Here is a 16199-nt window from a genome sequence, read left to right as displayed (position 1 = left end):
ATAAAAAAATAAATTAATTAAAAAAATTAAACTGAATATATCATTTAAAAATGAGTAAATTTTAAAAAAGAAATTAAAACAGAACAATGTCTTTATAGAATTGTTGATGTTTACTCACACATTGTCATTTCCAACATCCTATTTTTTTTTCATTAAAAAAGTAGGCCTAGTGCCATGTGCCTGACATGTTTCTGTTAGTATTTCACTCAATTTTTGCTGATTTGAACGTGTACCTGGCCTTCATTTATAAAGGATAGTTTTGTTAGATGTAGAATTTTAATTGACAGGTTTTCATTTCCTTTTCTTCTGTTTTTTAGAATATGTCAGTACCCTGCCTTCCTGCATCTGCCAGTTTAGATGAAAGGTCAGCTCTCGAGTGCAGTTTTCTCTGCTATAATGAGTTGCTTGTCTCTTCCTACCATCAAGATTTCCCTTTGTCTTCTTCTTTATGTAATTTTATTTCCATAAATCTACGAGTAGCTCTTTTCATGTTTCTTCTAATTGTAGTCTATTGACGTGTTTGCAGTCATCGAACTTTATGGTGATTTTAAAATCATGCCTTGCTCAATCCTTTCTCCTCTTCCCAATCTACATGACGTATCAGTTTTTCAAGAGGATCACTTAAAAAGTCACATTATTCGGTGTCCTCGTTAAGCTCACACTAAACACATAAGAAAATATGACTTAATATGGACCTTGAAAATAAATAAAACAGCATATTCTGTCAGTGAGCATGATATTGGCTGCAAATTTCTATTATCTACCTTGCCTGCCTTTGACTATTTCTATTATGAGATAGTATCCACAGCGTGTAGCATAACAACGGGATGGCTTCTCGGAAGTAATGAATGTATAGCCAGAACTTTAAAGTAATCTGTAACTATGTTAACAAATATCCTACAAGCAACAAATACAAAATAAGTTTGCTTCTATAAAATTGATTAACATAACTTTATGATTTTGCAGTACTTTTAAATCAGGCAAAAAGCTTTTAACTGAAGGACATATTATTTTTGAACAAGCACTTCAGTTAAAACCTCAGTTAAAATTGTTTCCTAGAAAAAAAAATATGTGAAAAAAGACAATTTATTTATCTCTAGCCTTCATCTTCCTCTCTGCAGCTTAGAGACATTCATACTGACATATTGAGTCAGGACTGTGGAGAGAAATATGTGAGGTAGCATATTTAACAGCATGGCCAAATAAGAACTGAAGAAGTACACAAGAATTTTTATACAATTTCAAGTACCTAGAGATTGGATTTTTAATAACAGTACTAGCCTCAATCTTTTACCTATTAAAAAAAAAAACATAATTGTATCATCAGTGTTCTTTACAAACACACCTTAATAAAATATGAATTTATGGTGCTAAAATAGTTCTTTTAAGACATTAATAAAATTCCTTTATGTCTGTCACTGAAAAAAAAATAGTATGAATTGCTATAGAGCCTTTTACAATTGACAGGCAAATTTTGTAAATGGAAGAAAAAAAATCCATCAGTCTAGACTATGATTCTTAGTAAGTTTATGTAAATTGACCCAATTGCTATTCTTTGTGAGTTTGAATAATGTGATGGGTGTCTGCCAGCTAATATCAACAAAAAAATGAAAGCTGTTGGATCATGTGACTTTAAAACCGATGAGAATAATGGTTTTCTTCTAGTAATTTTGAAGATTAAAATTTATCTTTTAGTCCAGCAGCTGCTTTCTTGGCTGACTAAATTTGAAAAAAAAAAAGTTATATTTCATCTTTTTTTTGTGGCTAGTAATATAAGTTAAGATATGATATTTTTAAGATAATTTTGAAAAGATTATATAACAATTGTCACCTGAATGCATTTCTAATTGCCTAAAATTCCCTATAGATGTCTTCAGGTTTTACCTTGCCAAGCTATTAAAGACGCTTCCTCTTGTAATTTTCACAACAATCCTATGTTAAATGCAGATAAGAATTATCTGTAAGGTGCAGATAAGGAAGTTGAGACTTAGGATAAATGAATACCCCTTTGTGAAATAATTTGCTAGTAAACAGAATTGTAAATGGAGGCTCTTACAAACCTGTTTATTTGAAGATAACACACTTTAGTAGAAAGTTCATTTCAGAAATGAAGACACTGAAAGTGCAAAGACCGAAGCATTTGCTCGTGATCAAAACGTTAGTAGCACAATCTCCACCAGGACTGAACATTTTCTGCCTCATACAGTGTTTTTCCAAGTCTCATCTCTCTCATTTAGTTGGTTTACAACCATCTGTGTAATTTTGATCATATGGGCTTCAGTCTCAACAGCAATACAGAACAGATCTGGAATGTAGTCATGCATGTGGTTGTTCAATCTTTGTTGAGAGTCTAATATGTGATAGACGGTTCACCTGACTATCTACCTAGAATGTAACTGTTGGTGAAATATTCAGATCATGTACCTGGATATGACTAGAGAGTCTCCAAGTCGGGTATAATTGATCTGTGATCTCAATAGCACCATCGTGTAAGCAGATGGGATATGAATGGCGGGTTTCAAATTTGACACTTGTGAGACTGAACTCCCTAAATTTTCCTATTTCCTTCCCCCTAGGCTCTTTCTTAGCATAGGCTTTATTATTAATCCCATGTCCCAGGAAAAACCTTGAATGTCATCCTGAAGATCTCCATACCCACTGATCTCCATGTCTAAACATGCATTTCATCCTATGAGTTGTTCCTCTTCACAACCATACATCCATCTCCTAAAAACAGTACCTTCCTGTTCCCCCTATGGATTTCATTAGCTTTTAGCCCCTCTTACACCAGCTACCTGAGCCAAAAAATGAGACATGAATAAACACTTGCTTGTTGAAAGGGATTTGAATCCCTGCAACCTGTCCCTTGCTCAGTCCATATACCATGAACAGCAAACTTAAATCATCCAGACAGGAGAGTCAATTATCCTTCCCTGTGGAAACGAAAGGCTCCTTCAAAAGATTATCCAATATTGGCATCTGACAATCAGCAAGGAAAAGGAAGAGGGAATACCCACCATAAGTTTATGTAACCCACCAAACAAGTGTCCCTATCCAGACACCCAAAAGCACCAATCGAGGCATCTAACTCTGAAACTGAAGTTGATAGTTGAAGGATGTTTCCTGTACGACAAAGAGCTAACGCAGAAGAAAACTCATATTTCTACCATTTTCCCTCAGAGATGTCAGAGAAAGTAACTCTTCTTGGTCCTTCTTTGAGAAATTTTCTTAAATTCACTATCCATCTCTTCTCTTGAATTTTTATTGCCTGGTCATGCATTTTTTATTTCTAAGAAATTTTCCTTCTTTGATTTTTTTTTACTTATTTGATAGCATCATGAATTTAATGACTACATCTTTCCAAATCCTTAAAGTTGGTAGTATTTTTATCCTCTTTTAGAGGATAGGAATCTAAAGCACAGAAAAATGCAAGGCTTGCTCAAAACCATACACTCCAAGCAAATTTAAGTTTATAATGTGAGCTTGAGAGTTCATACTAAAATAGTAGATGAAGCTGACTGTTGCTGGTCACTAGACCTATTGACTAAAACTCAACCCAAGAGTCAAACCGGAGCCCCACCCAACCACAACTGAGAAACAACTGATAATCTCTATGGCCTAGCTTACTTTGCAAATTAGTTCACATACGATTACTGCATTTCACACAATCATGGTGCAAACCATGGCTTTAAAAACAAACAAACAAAAAAAAAACAAACAAAAAACAGCTAATTGCAGAAATGCCTAGGCTTAGCTCAGAACTGATAAATCCTGAACTTATCAAGACCAGCGAAAAACAATTTATTCTGTCCACTACTATATATGATCAAATGTTGTATTCATATAGAGTAAAACACCGGTAAGACTTTACTTGATGGTCTCCTTCTTAATTCTGAAATCATTACAAGATGATAAACAATTCAAAACATCAATATGAACAAAACACAAATATGGAGCCCCAGCAGCACACCCTCTCATTTCCTTGGCCCAGTAAAAGAGGGAGATTGTGTCCCAGAAGCCTGTTTTCTCCTTGGTGGACACTTTCAAGGGTGTTCTCCCAGAAACCCAAGCACGAGAGCATCTGTGTCAGAGAGAAGAGAAGGGGGTGGGGGGTACAAGAGGTGCTTTCTCTGCAGTAGGAGGATGATGGGAGAAAGTGTGTCTTGGTATCTAGCCTTTGAAAATAGGACATAGGTCACAAGAAAGGATGATTACAAACATACCAGTCCAGTCCTGCCTGACCAGAGAAGGCATGCATTCATCTCGTTATCTCCCGGACGGAACAGATTCTTGTGGGGTGATCTGGGAAGCTATCATTGATAACATTTTACCTTTTGAATTAATGTGTCTGAAATCACAATAATCAATTTGAGGAACTGGCAAAACCAACCTCTATCATTCTACATATATTTAGTAGCCTTTGGAATCAGTTCTCCTGATAGCCTCAAACTAACAACCAGAGGTTCACAGACATGACAATCCATCTCCTCGCAAGCCATAGACCTCAAATCTTTATGATCAACGAGGAAAAATTACATTTTTATATAAAAACTAAAAAATAACAAACGGCCAAGTCACCTTGGAGAATGTTAATGAATGTTAATGTTCATTCATTTGTCATACACACAGGCACACACACACACACACACACACACACACACACACACACGGGGGGGGGGGTGATAATAAATGTTACCTGCCCTACATTGCATATCTATTTGCTAAGCTTTTGAAGGTCAAGGGCAGTCTTAATCCCCTGCTACTTTCAAACGTCAATGAGGAAGTGACAAGACTAAAAAAAACTGTAGCACAAGGAGCAATACTTCCCCAAACTCCAGTCTACCTGCAACTTCAGAGTGTGGCTTTAGTTGCAAACAGTCCACACAAATGTAATTAAAGAAAATACACCCACACTAGTCTAAGGTAGGTCTTCAGTCCAGTGACTGGCGTCTTTCTAAGAAGAAAGTGAGACACAGAGAAGGAGGTCACGAAAAACACAGAGGAAGATGGCTGAGTTCCATACACACACAGCAAAGGATCCCAAGGATTGCCAGGAGCCAGCCAAAGCTAGCAAAAACCAAGCAAGAGTTTCTCATCTTCAGCTTTCACAGGGAGCCTGGCCTTGTCAGTGTTTTTTTTTTTTTTTTTTTTTTAACATAATATTTTTATTTGTTGATTATTTTGGAATCTCACCCTGTTCAAGCTCCCCCCGCGCCAATCCTCCAGTGTCTACTCCCTCTCATCTATGGCCTCCCCCTTCAATAAAACAATTCCATTTGTGTTGTCAGTACACACACTGGAGCAAGGTCAAACTTTCAGTGGCCAGCCTCCAAGGGAGGCTGAGTAACTCTCCACCTGCACTCCCACCAAAAGCCATCAAATGCGGTGAGCCACACCTCAGCATATTCATCACAATATTTTTACAATATATTATTTATTTATTTACTTATCTATTTATTTGTTTGTTTGTTTCTCTTTGATGGCCTCCTTTCCAGGCTGTCAGTCTTTTCTTCCAGGGGGTGTTTTGGGGTAGATGTAGAGGTTGTCAAAGAGGTCTTGCATGTTCCTCACTCTTAACCATGTGTCTGCAATCATCTAAAATACTGGCAGGGTAGCTTCCTTGCCCTTCACAGCCAGAAGGAATACAGACCCTAGGCCTCCATTTTGTTTCTGGTAACAGTATATAACATGAACATCCATTTGTTCTCCAACATCAGCATGCAACAAGGACCTCTGCCTGGTCCCCAATGGCAGCATGGCCTCTAACATCAACATGGTCCTCTATTAAAGCATGGTCTGCTGATTATTGTTTCTCCCAGAAGAAGCCTTGTCAGTGTTTTGATTTTGAATTCCTAGTTTAGCGATATATATATAAAAGACCATTGGGTTTGTGGTACTGTATCAGTGAAGCTATAGAAAAAATATTGAATTTATCTTGGTTAATTTCCAATTGAATGACAACCAATGATGGCTCATAAAACTAACATTGGCTAGTCATAAGCAAATTATATCAGATGTCCATATGTGAAAGACTATTGGAGTTAACACAAAAGGAACAAATATTCTTAAATGTTATATACGCACAACAAAGATGTGATGAAGAAAATCAGATCTGACAAACCACATGGTCATTAATGGCTCGCTTAACACAAGCTTCATTTTCTGTTTCATAATGCTTTCAGGTTTATAAAAGAACTCATAACTTAAGTGCCTAACATGTTGCAACATTAGAAATATTTTAATTAGAGGCTTGAAGGTAAACTATGAAAGTTAGTTCATTTTATAAGCAGGCTATTTCCAAATATCTATCATAAAAGGTGCTGCCCCCCCCCCTTAATTTACTTTTCAACTTCTTCCCACCTCCTCCTTTCTGGTATCACAATTTGATATTAAAAATATAAACCATTTTTATAGGATAACCAATAAAATACACAAAGAAATAGTCACAAGCAGCCCAGGCCAATCTTAAACTCATTAAGGAAGCCTTGAGCTGCCAATTTTCCTGTCTCCACCTATCAAGTGCAAGAATTATAGACACATGCCACCATGCTTGCAAAACATTGTAACCATTTCCATTTATGCATGTTTTGTTTAAAGAGTATTTAGATTTCTTTTTCTTTTTCTTTATTACAATTTATACATTTTAGATCCTGCTGTAGCCCCTGCCTCATCTCTTCCCAACCTCGCCCTCCCTCCCTTTTCTGCTGACCTACAAAAACTACTATCCATTCAAGAATCCATAGAAATGACAACTGTTTCCCTTGCCTTAATAGTAAGAAACCTTAGAGAAAAAAAATTATTAAATTTTTATTTTTATATTAATTACAGTTTATTCACTTTGTATTCCAGCTGCAGGCCCCTCCTTCATTCCCTTCCAATTCCACCCTCCCTCTCTCATCTCCTCCCAAGCCCCTGTCCAAGTCCACTGATAGGGGAAGTCCTCCTTCCCTTCCATCTGACACTAGCTTATCAGGTTTTATCAGTACTGGCTGCATTGTCCTCCTCTGTGGCCTGACAAGACTGCTCCACACTCAGGGGGATGTGATCAAAGAGCCAGCCACTGAGTTCATGTCAGAGAGAGTCCCTGTTCCCCTTACTAGAGAACCCACTTGGAAACTGAGCTGCCATGGGCTATATCTGAACAGGGGTTCTAGGTTATATCCATGAATGGTCCTTGGTTGGAGTAGCACTCTCAGAAAAGTCCCCTATGCCCAGATTATATGGTTCTGAAGCTCTCCTTGTCCTCTCCATGTCTTACTATCTCCCCCTTCTTTCATAAGATTCCCTGTATTCTGCCCAAAGTTTGGCTATGAGTCTCAGCATCTGCTTTGATACACTGATGGGTAGAGTCCAGAGATCCTCTGTGTTAGGCTCCTGTCCTGTTTCCTGAAGATCATCTGCGTGAGGTATCCCAGAAGCAGAAAGATAAACACACACAGTATATACTCACTTATAAGTGGATATTAGACAGATAATATAGGATAAACATACTAAAATCTGTACACTTAAAGAAGAAGCTAAGCAAGAAGGAGGATCCTGGGTAAGATGATCAGTCCTCACTCAAAAAGACAAACAGATGGACATTGGAAGAAAGAGAAAAAAATTTTATTATATTACAACTACACAGTGATGCCACAGAATAATATACCTATGTCTTGAAGTTAGTAAAAGGTAGGATATCCTAAGCCATTTTATCCTCGCCCTTCCAAACCTTTCCTTGTACTCATGAGCCTCTACCAGAAGTACCACAAACTGTGAAGATGCCCACAAGGATTGTAAGTTAAATCAGGAAAGCTGACCTTTGCCACAGTTACTTCACATTTCTCCTAAGCTGCCATCAAAGGCATTGTAAGTTTTAAAGTACCTAAACCTAAGTTAAGCCATTACATGCACTCAATCTTAACAAGATGAAATTCAAAGTCCACCTGGAGACACAAATCTAGGCAAGATTAGGGTTGCTAAGCATTTCCACTTTGTGTAAAAATTACGTTAAAGTCTCAGTTCCAAGGTAATCCGATAAGAGGAAAGCAGGCACTTGAAATCCACTTCCCTGAGCGCAGCACTTTCCTGATTCTCAGTCTTCAAGATGCTGGCATTTTGTGAATGAAGAACTGGCCAGAACACCAGAATACAGGGAAACTCAAACCCCATCTCTCCCTCACTGACCAGCCATAAAGTCCCTTCCACAATGGAGAATGGGCCCATCCCCAGTGTCACACCCTCCCAAACGTTTCATGTTCTACCACCAAGCCTCAACAATTCTTCCACCACTGTCCATCATCACAGGAACATTCAGAAATCTGAATTTCAAGACTCCTCGGAAAGTCAGAATCATCATGTCAACGTAGAAAGTTCATGCTCAATTACATGATCCAACCCTACCTTCTGCACATTAGGTTTCTAGGGCCCCAAACTATGAAGTGGTTTACGGGCTGAACTGAGCTCTACTCCATCAAAAATATGTTGTGTGCTGGAGTCCTAGCCTAGGTACTTCAGTATATGGCTGGCTGTGAGTCTGAAAAGAAGTTAAAATGAGGTCAGCAGAGTAGGCTCTAATTCAGCATGACCGGTGTCCTTACGGAAAGAAGACATTTGTATAAGGACCGGCACAGAATTGAAAACCCAGAGACACAAGAACAAGACAACTATCTACGAGCATAGAAGGGACCCTTAGACAGGTCCTCTCTCACAGCTGTAAGAAACAGAGTTCTGATACTTTGACGTTGCATTCCCAGTTTCCAAAACTACAAGTCACCAACTGCTCCTGGGCATCATGCCATCTGAGGTAGCGTCATAGAGGCCTGGTAGCCTTCTCAGTGGTTTTATATTGTACAGTGATAAAAGACAATGACACAATCAAAACCCAGAATTCCAGACCCCAAAACCCAGTTTCTCTAAATTGCCTTGACTAGCAATCAACCTCTTATTTGCACTGAAAGTTCTTGGCCTCGAAGATATTGAACTTGCCTCTTACTTTGGCTCTTACTCTTCCTCGGCCCTCTGTTCCCATCCTTCTGCACCTCAGCTGCCGATCCCATACTTTATTTTTTTTTGATCCCATACTTTTAACTCTCCATCTTCCAGAATATTGAGCCAAATAAATCTCTGTTCTCAATTTAACAAAATAAAACTGAAAATCTTTTGATTTTAAGGGTGTTTGTAATTATGCTGTTTATATTCAACCGCTTTGAGCTCCATCTATTTTCAAATAGATGTCTCACGAACTCAGACTTCAAAATGTACATACACTCCTCCAGAGCAAAAGCCACCAACTGCCACATGACCAGTCACTAACCGAGAATACCACATGAAAATCATCCCCACTCCTTGCACTGGGCACAGGCACCGAGTGTCTACCTCTGCTCATTTGCTGTATCTGCCTAGATGGCAACTTTCCACCTAGTCTTCACAGTTTATCTTCTTGTTTGTAGCTCAAGGTCCAGCTGCCATCTTAGCACACTCCACTTGTGGAGAACCTTCCCAAGCACTCACAATGCTTCAGAAATGATTTGGCATTTATATGGCATGGTGTGTTATTTTTTTGACTTATTATTTCAATCTTCTGCCTGCCACCTGGATGACAGATTCCTCGAGAGCACCATCTGTATCGAATACTCCATCTTATTTACTGATGCCAGCTTAATGGTGCTCTGCAAGTCGCTCAATGGCTGTTCCAGGGAGGGTGTCAGACAAGGTCACTAACCTCATTAAAACTCTACATATGAACAGAGCTTCGGGGAACCTATCACATGCCAGTAGGAACTCTAATGGAAATGATCAGGCTTATCAGCATGGTGAGCTGCAGAAAGGAGGGTGAGATTGGCTGCTATTTCAGACAGGACAGCAATGGAAATTTCTCTGAGAAGACGACATTTGAGTTTACAGCTGGGATCTAAATGCAGCCAATGAAAAGCATTCTAGACTCTGGCAGAGTGCATGTAACAGCCCGGAGATGGGCCACTATGGAACAGTTGAGAGAAAAGGAGGCAAAGTACTTGGTATAGGTTTTGAAAGGGGGAATTAATAAAACATGGCTGACATTTTAGATTGTAATAGTAGTATCAAGGTAGAGAAGAAACAGTAAGAATGGCAAAGAAGTAGAGAGTGTAATTTAAGAGTATAATGTTCCACAACATTCCAAGGAAGAACTGATGATCCCCAGGGAGAAGTGAAGAGATGCCCATCAGCTGTGACTGACTTGAGCTACCTTTTAGCAATGTAACCAAGAGAACTACCATTGGCTGATTTGGGGAGGTAACACTGGACATCCCCATTACTCATGTACAGAGAAGATTGCATCGGATATGATAGATCAGAATTACGTTTGAATGTAAGTTTTAGGTAATTTGTTATGCCAGCCTTATGTGATGGTGGCGCCTTATTCTTTTTAGAGGTTGTTGAATTTAAGGGGAAATCCCAAGTAGGCAGATGGATGTATGAAACGGACATGAAGACAAGGTCTTAGCTAAATGGACACATGTACGGAAGTCAACAGCTTGTATCTGATATTTAAACTTGGGAAATGAATTAAATTACCAGGAATGAGTGCTTATTTGAGAAAAAAAGGATTTTTTCCCCTCTCGTTAGACTCTACAAACTCAACGGGCAGCACAAGGCAAAGAGAAAAACTGACCTGCCTGGAGTCTCTGATATTGCAGAAAAAAAATCATTTTAATCATGTGCAATCTGCTAAAAGAAAGACATAATGAACTAGAAAAGTGAATGTTTACTTTATGATAAAGAGGCAGTGGATAAACCTTCTAAGAAGCTTCAGCTTCATCAAAGTTTCTACATCACCAAACCGGAAGGAAATGAATGCAAGAATGAGATGAGAAAGTGGAATCAATAGGAGTTGAAAAATATAAGTGTTCTGGATAGTTTTATGGCAAACAGACATATGCTAGCATCATTTTGGAAAAGGGATCCTCAATTGAGAAAATGCCCCTACCAGGCTTCCCTGTGGGCAAGCCTGTGGTAAATTTTCTTGATGGATGATTGATGTGGGAAGGACCAGCCCACTGTGAGGGGTGCCACCCCTGGCCAGGTGGTAATGGGATATAAAAGAAAGCAGGCTAAGCCAGCTTTGATGAGCACGTAAGCAGCATTTCTCCATGGCTTCTGCATCAGCTCCTGCCTCCATGTTCCTGCCCTGCTTGAGTTCCTTTCCTGACTTCCTTGAATGATGAACTGTGATGTGGAAGTGTAAGAAAAATAAGACTTTTCCTCCCACAAGGTACCATTGGTCATGATATCTTATCACAGCAATAGAAATCCTAAGTAGGACAAAGAGAAAGAAGAGAAAGAGGAAGAGAAGAAGGAAGAAAATCATTAGCAAACGACAAACAAGGGCAGATTATATTTAATTTGTCAGCACCTTCAGCAAACTAGGTGGCAAAGCACTGATACATCATTTGGATCAGCGTAAGACATAGATTTGGTCTATTTGAAGAGAAAATAAACTGAGGTAAAGGGAATTTGCATTTTTAAATGATATAGAAGTGAAGCTACTAATCCTAAGAGTCGTGACAGTGAACTGTAAAATTTTCATGAATAAGCTGACTCTCGCTAAGAAATATAAAATGTTCCAATGCATAAATGAACAAGGCAAAAGACAGCTCAATTTTATTTCATAAAACTAAATTCCTATCCATAGAACCCACTACATTATAAAAGGACTTCTAGAAAAATAACAGTGGGGAAAATATTACAATAAAAATAATACTAATGTATAAAGGGAATGAGACAACCAATGCAAAGTAAAGGACAATGGAAGCAAAAAAAAAGAAAGAAAGAAAGAAAGAAAGACATTCAAATGAGCTACAAGGTAAAGACAATCCTTCAGTCTTAAGATTTCCTTCAAAAAACATGAATATCAAGTAATGTCACAGAGATGTATTTTAGTAGTGTTGCAAATAGAATTAGACATAAACATATTCCTCAGTTGCCTAGATAGCCCCACCATCAATTTTCCTCCCACAAATCTGAATGCAGAAAGGCGGTCTTGTCTTGTTTAATATGAGTTGGCATACTTGTAGAAGGCACTGTATTTTTTTTTTTTTACAATCAAATGAGACATCTGACAACATAACTATAAAGCTCGAATGTCTGCAGACGCAGAATACTTACCATGCTAGGAGCAACCACATGAATACAGAATCAAAGAGAGAAGGTCAGAGTGCCTACCTTCCCTGATGGCTGTGAAAGGTGTACCCTCTTCCTCCTGCAGCCTGATCACCTTCAGAGCCACCAGCTTCCCGTTTACCCTGCAGGAAACAAAGAACAGGTGAAAGTGACTTTGCAGAACTGAAAGCGACTGTGCTCTCTAAAATTTCTATCCTACGCAATTTTGCATTGAGAGTGTCAGTGACTCGGTTATATTGCCATAGCCATATTGATTTCAGCAAGTCTGGGAATTCTAGATCATCGTAAATATTCCCAATGTAAAAGCACTTGGTCCTGTCCTGTTCCCTGTCTTCTCCTGCTTCCAATGTCTATCGCATTTGTCCTTCTGAATGAGGATTGAGCATCTTCCCTAGGGTCTTCCTTGTTTAGCTTCTTTAGGAGTATACGGATTGAGGTATCGAAGCAGATGCTAAGACTATATACCAAACTTTGGGCAGAGTGCAGGGAATCTCATGAAAGAAGGCGGAGATGGAATGACCTGGAGGGGATAGGAGCTCCACAAGAAGACTAACAGAGCCATAAAAACTGAGCCCTGGGGGCCCCGAAGAGAATGATACCCAAACCAAGGACAATTCATGGGGAGGATCCTCAGCCACCAAGTGGGTTCCCTAGTAAGGGGAGCAGAGGCTGTCTCTGGCATGAACTCAGTGGCTGGCTCTCTGATCATCTTCTGTGGAGGGTGCAGCCTTTCCAGGCCACAGAGGAAGACAATGAAACCAGTTCTGAAGAGACCTAACAGGCTAGGGTCAAATAGAAGAGGAGGAGGTCTGCCCCTGTCAGTGGACTAGGGGAGGGGCATAGGAGGAAAGAAAGGAGGAAGGGTAGGATTGGGTGTTCACAGCCAGGATACAAACTGAATAAATTTTAATAAATGATGATAATGATAATAAAATTAAAAAAAAAACAAAAAACAGTTTCGATAGGCTAAGATTGAACTTGATAATTCTGTGATATAGTCTTTGCAGTGAAAGCAGAGTTCAATAAAACCACTTGACAATGACTCTCAGTTTAATTAAAAACAAAACAGCAAAAAGACCATTTTCCTTTGTTTCTCAAATCTGCATCTTAAGTCTTGGGTAGAGTCATTTAATCCCAAGGACAGAAACTTGACACTCACATTCCCTTCATGTCTCTCTCAGTAACACTTATCCCACCGCCAAACTCCATCTTCCCTGTTAAGAGCCTCTGAAAGCTATCTTTGATCTCATTGTGTTTTATGTTATGTTATATGATCAAAAACATGATAAACACACTACTACAAATTATAAAAGCCGTAACTAAAGCACATGGTTGTTTTAAGCACTTTCGGCCTGTGTGTCAGGTCTAACCAAAAGTAAGATCACACTACGGAGATGACCTCTTATTCAGTCAGTTCTGTCAATTATCAGCATCAAAAGTATAATGACATATTCCAGCCCTCTTGGTTGCTTTATTTTTATGTACATGTTTGTGTCACATAAATATACTGACAAATGTGTACATATACACATGCATAGTGCAGAAAACCACATGCAGAAATTTTGGTACATGATACACTCTATCCTGCCTCCCCTTGTAAAAGTGTAATATAACTTCATACAAGTCTTCAACTGACAGGCATTTAGTCTGTTCACAACTGCCTGCTTCTATGGTGACATGATGAACATCCTTGTATATTCTACCCAAATAACAAATTCCTAAAACATGGAGTTGCAAGGTCAAAATGCATATGCACCTCTAATTATTATTTTTGATGAAAGTTCAAGTTTTATAGCACACAGCAGAAACCAATTTTCCTTTCCTATAGCAACAATGACAGTTCCTATTTCTTCCCTCTCTCCTCTGTATGTTATCAATGTTTGGTTTTGCTAATCTTATAGGTCAAACATAGTTTATTACTATAATTTTGATTGCTACCAAAAATCTTCAGAGGAACCAAAATGGAGAGCCTCCGTTACCCAGGAAATCTTGTATCTGGGTCTGAAATACGAATGCTAATGTCTTTAAAGTAAAAATTAAAAATCACAATAGCTAGCTAACATATGCTTGTTCAAAAAAAAAAAAAAAAACCTGCCCCAGAAGGGAAAACCTAGCAGCCACAGTGCTCATCACAATCTAACTGAGCCCCCTGGAACTGCATGAACACTGGTGAGGGCGATGGGCTATGGACATCTTGTTACAAGGCTCCAGCACGTACGCAGGCTTCCTCCTGGAAGTCAGGACGTGTGATGCCTGGCCTGTGTCTCAGCGGAGAAAACGGGCTTGAGGATTTTCTGCTCGGCAGCCTTCTTTCCTGAGCCCTCACCTTGACTTCCATATACCTGCCTGTGCTCTGGATACCCAGGTGCAGGCATCCAGGAGTGACTGCAGGTGGGGCTCAGCGGGCTGCAGAGCCAGTGATCTTCATGTCGTGCTTTGGAACTAAGGCTGCCTTTGGCAGGAACGGAGGCTGTGATAGAGTCAGAGCTGACATCTGCACAGACTTCTCAGCCCAGTTGAGCTCATCAGTGGCTCCCACAGGAGGCAGTAACTGATTCCAGGAACGCCTTGGAATTTTCCCTTCATTTACAGACATTTTCCTCTCACCCATAAAACACACACACACACACACACACACACACACACCACCTTCTTCCCACACAGTTTTCCATTTCCCTTGAGAAACTTTAAATTTTACGTACCAGGAACTGAATTCTGCCATATGGGATCTCATGCTTCTAAAGGCCATACACTTCAAATGGGCCCCCAGACCACGAAACATAACCAGCCCTTAGCATATCGAAAGCAACAGAGCCTTTACTTGAGTTAACACTCCTGAGAAACAGCTAAATTCAGAGAGTTGGTTTGAATAAGAATGGCCCCCATAGGCTCCCATATTTAGAGCCTATGGAATTCTTTGAAAGGAGTAGAATCGTAAGAAGGTGTGGCCTAGTTGCAGTAAGTTTGTCACTGGGACTGGACTTAGAGGTTTCAAATGCCCATGCCAGTCCCAGGCTCTCTCCCTCCCTGTCTCTGCTTGTAGATCAGAATGTAGCTCTCAGCTAATGCTCCAGGGTCACGCCTGCCACACTGGCCTCACCATGATGATAATAACTTCCCTGGAACTGTAAGCAAGGTACCCAATCACACATTTTATTTTATTTTGTTTATGAGTTGCAGGGTATCTTCCCGGCAATAAAACAATGTCTGACATAGTCAGAAACCCTCGGAGCACCCTCAAAGACCAATCTATATCATTGTGTGGTAATAAAAACATTTCCTTTGAACTTTCTAAAAATACAAGAACCAGTTTCACTGAATTATAATTCTGTAATTTCCATGAACCAAAACTTCAAGTGTTAAGATGTTCAGATGTTTGGTTGGCTGGTTCGTTGGGTGGTTTTAAATTTTTTATTCTGTTTAACGTATTTAAGCGTTTTGTCTGTATATAAGTATGTTCAGCACGTCTGTGTGTGCTGCTGGAAGAAGGCAGAGACAGACGCCAAAGTCCCATGGACATGGAGCAACAGGTGGTTGTGAGCCGCCATGTTGGTGTGCTGGGAATCCAACCCAGGGCTTCTGGAAGAGCCAACACTCTTGTGGGCTGTGACCATCTCTGTGGTTGCTGACATTGATCTTTTAACTGTCATATCATAGGAAATTAAAAACGTCTTTAGAATTTATGTAGTATAAGCCCTAGAAGTAAACGGACTGCTTCATTCACTGATGTGTGTCTCCTTTCTAGAATTCTCCTCATGGAGATTATATTTTACAGAATGAATAATGATGCCTTCGTGATACAAAATAAATCTAAAATAAGGTAGGAACTTATTTCCAAAATTTTCAGAGACAGCAGAAGTTTTACAAAGCTTTCAACATCTTCATTCGTGTTTTGCTTGACAATTTTATTTTCCTTTTGGTTTTTGTTGTTGTTGTTTTGTGTGTATCTATGTGTGTGTGTGTGTGTCTTTGTGTGTGTGTTTTCCAGATAATAGGTAAAGTCACTCTGATTTCTATGTGTATGGTGACAAGTTTTCATTTCACTGAAGTTTCAGAAT

General features: G+C 39.3%; 1 protein-coding gene across 9 annotated transcripts in view; it reads right to left on the bottom strand.

Moving 5' to 3' along the window:
* Positions 1–16199, bottom strand: part of Cdk14 (cyclin dependent kinase 14) — a 537826-nt gene that overhangs the window by 333018 nt on the left and 188609 nt on the right. For all 9 annotated transcript variants that reach the window (XM_060374042.1, XM_060374035.1, XM_060374040.1 and 6 more), the window contains one exon: positions 12184–12263. In XM_060374042.1, the coding sequence (XP_060230025.1) occupies positions 12184–12263 (80 nt within the window). The remainder of the gene's footprint in view (positions 1–12183; positions 12264–16199) is intronic.

The sequence above is a fragment of the Meriones unguiculatus genome, chromosome 21 (assembly GCF_030254825.1).
Source record: "Meriones unguiculatus strain TT.TT164.6M chromosome 21, Bangor_MerUng_6.1, whole genome shotgun sequence".
In the NCBI taxonomy this organism is placed as follows: Eukaryota; Metazoa; Chordata; class Mammalia; order Rodentia; family Muridae; genus Meriones; species Meriones unguiculatus.
This window is presented reverse-complemented; position numbering and strand designations above follow the sequence as displayed.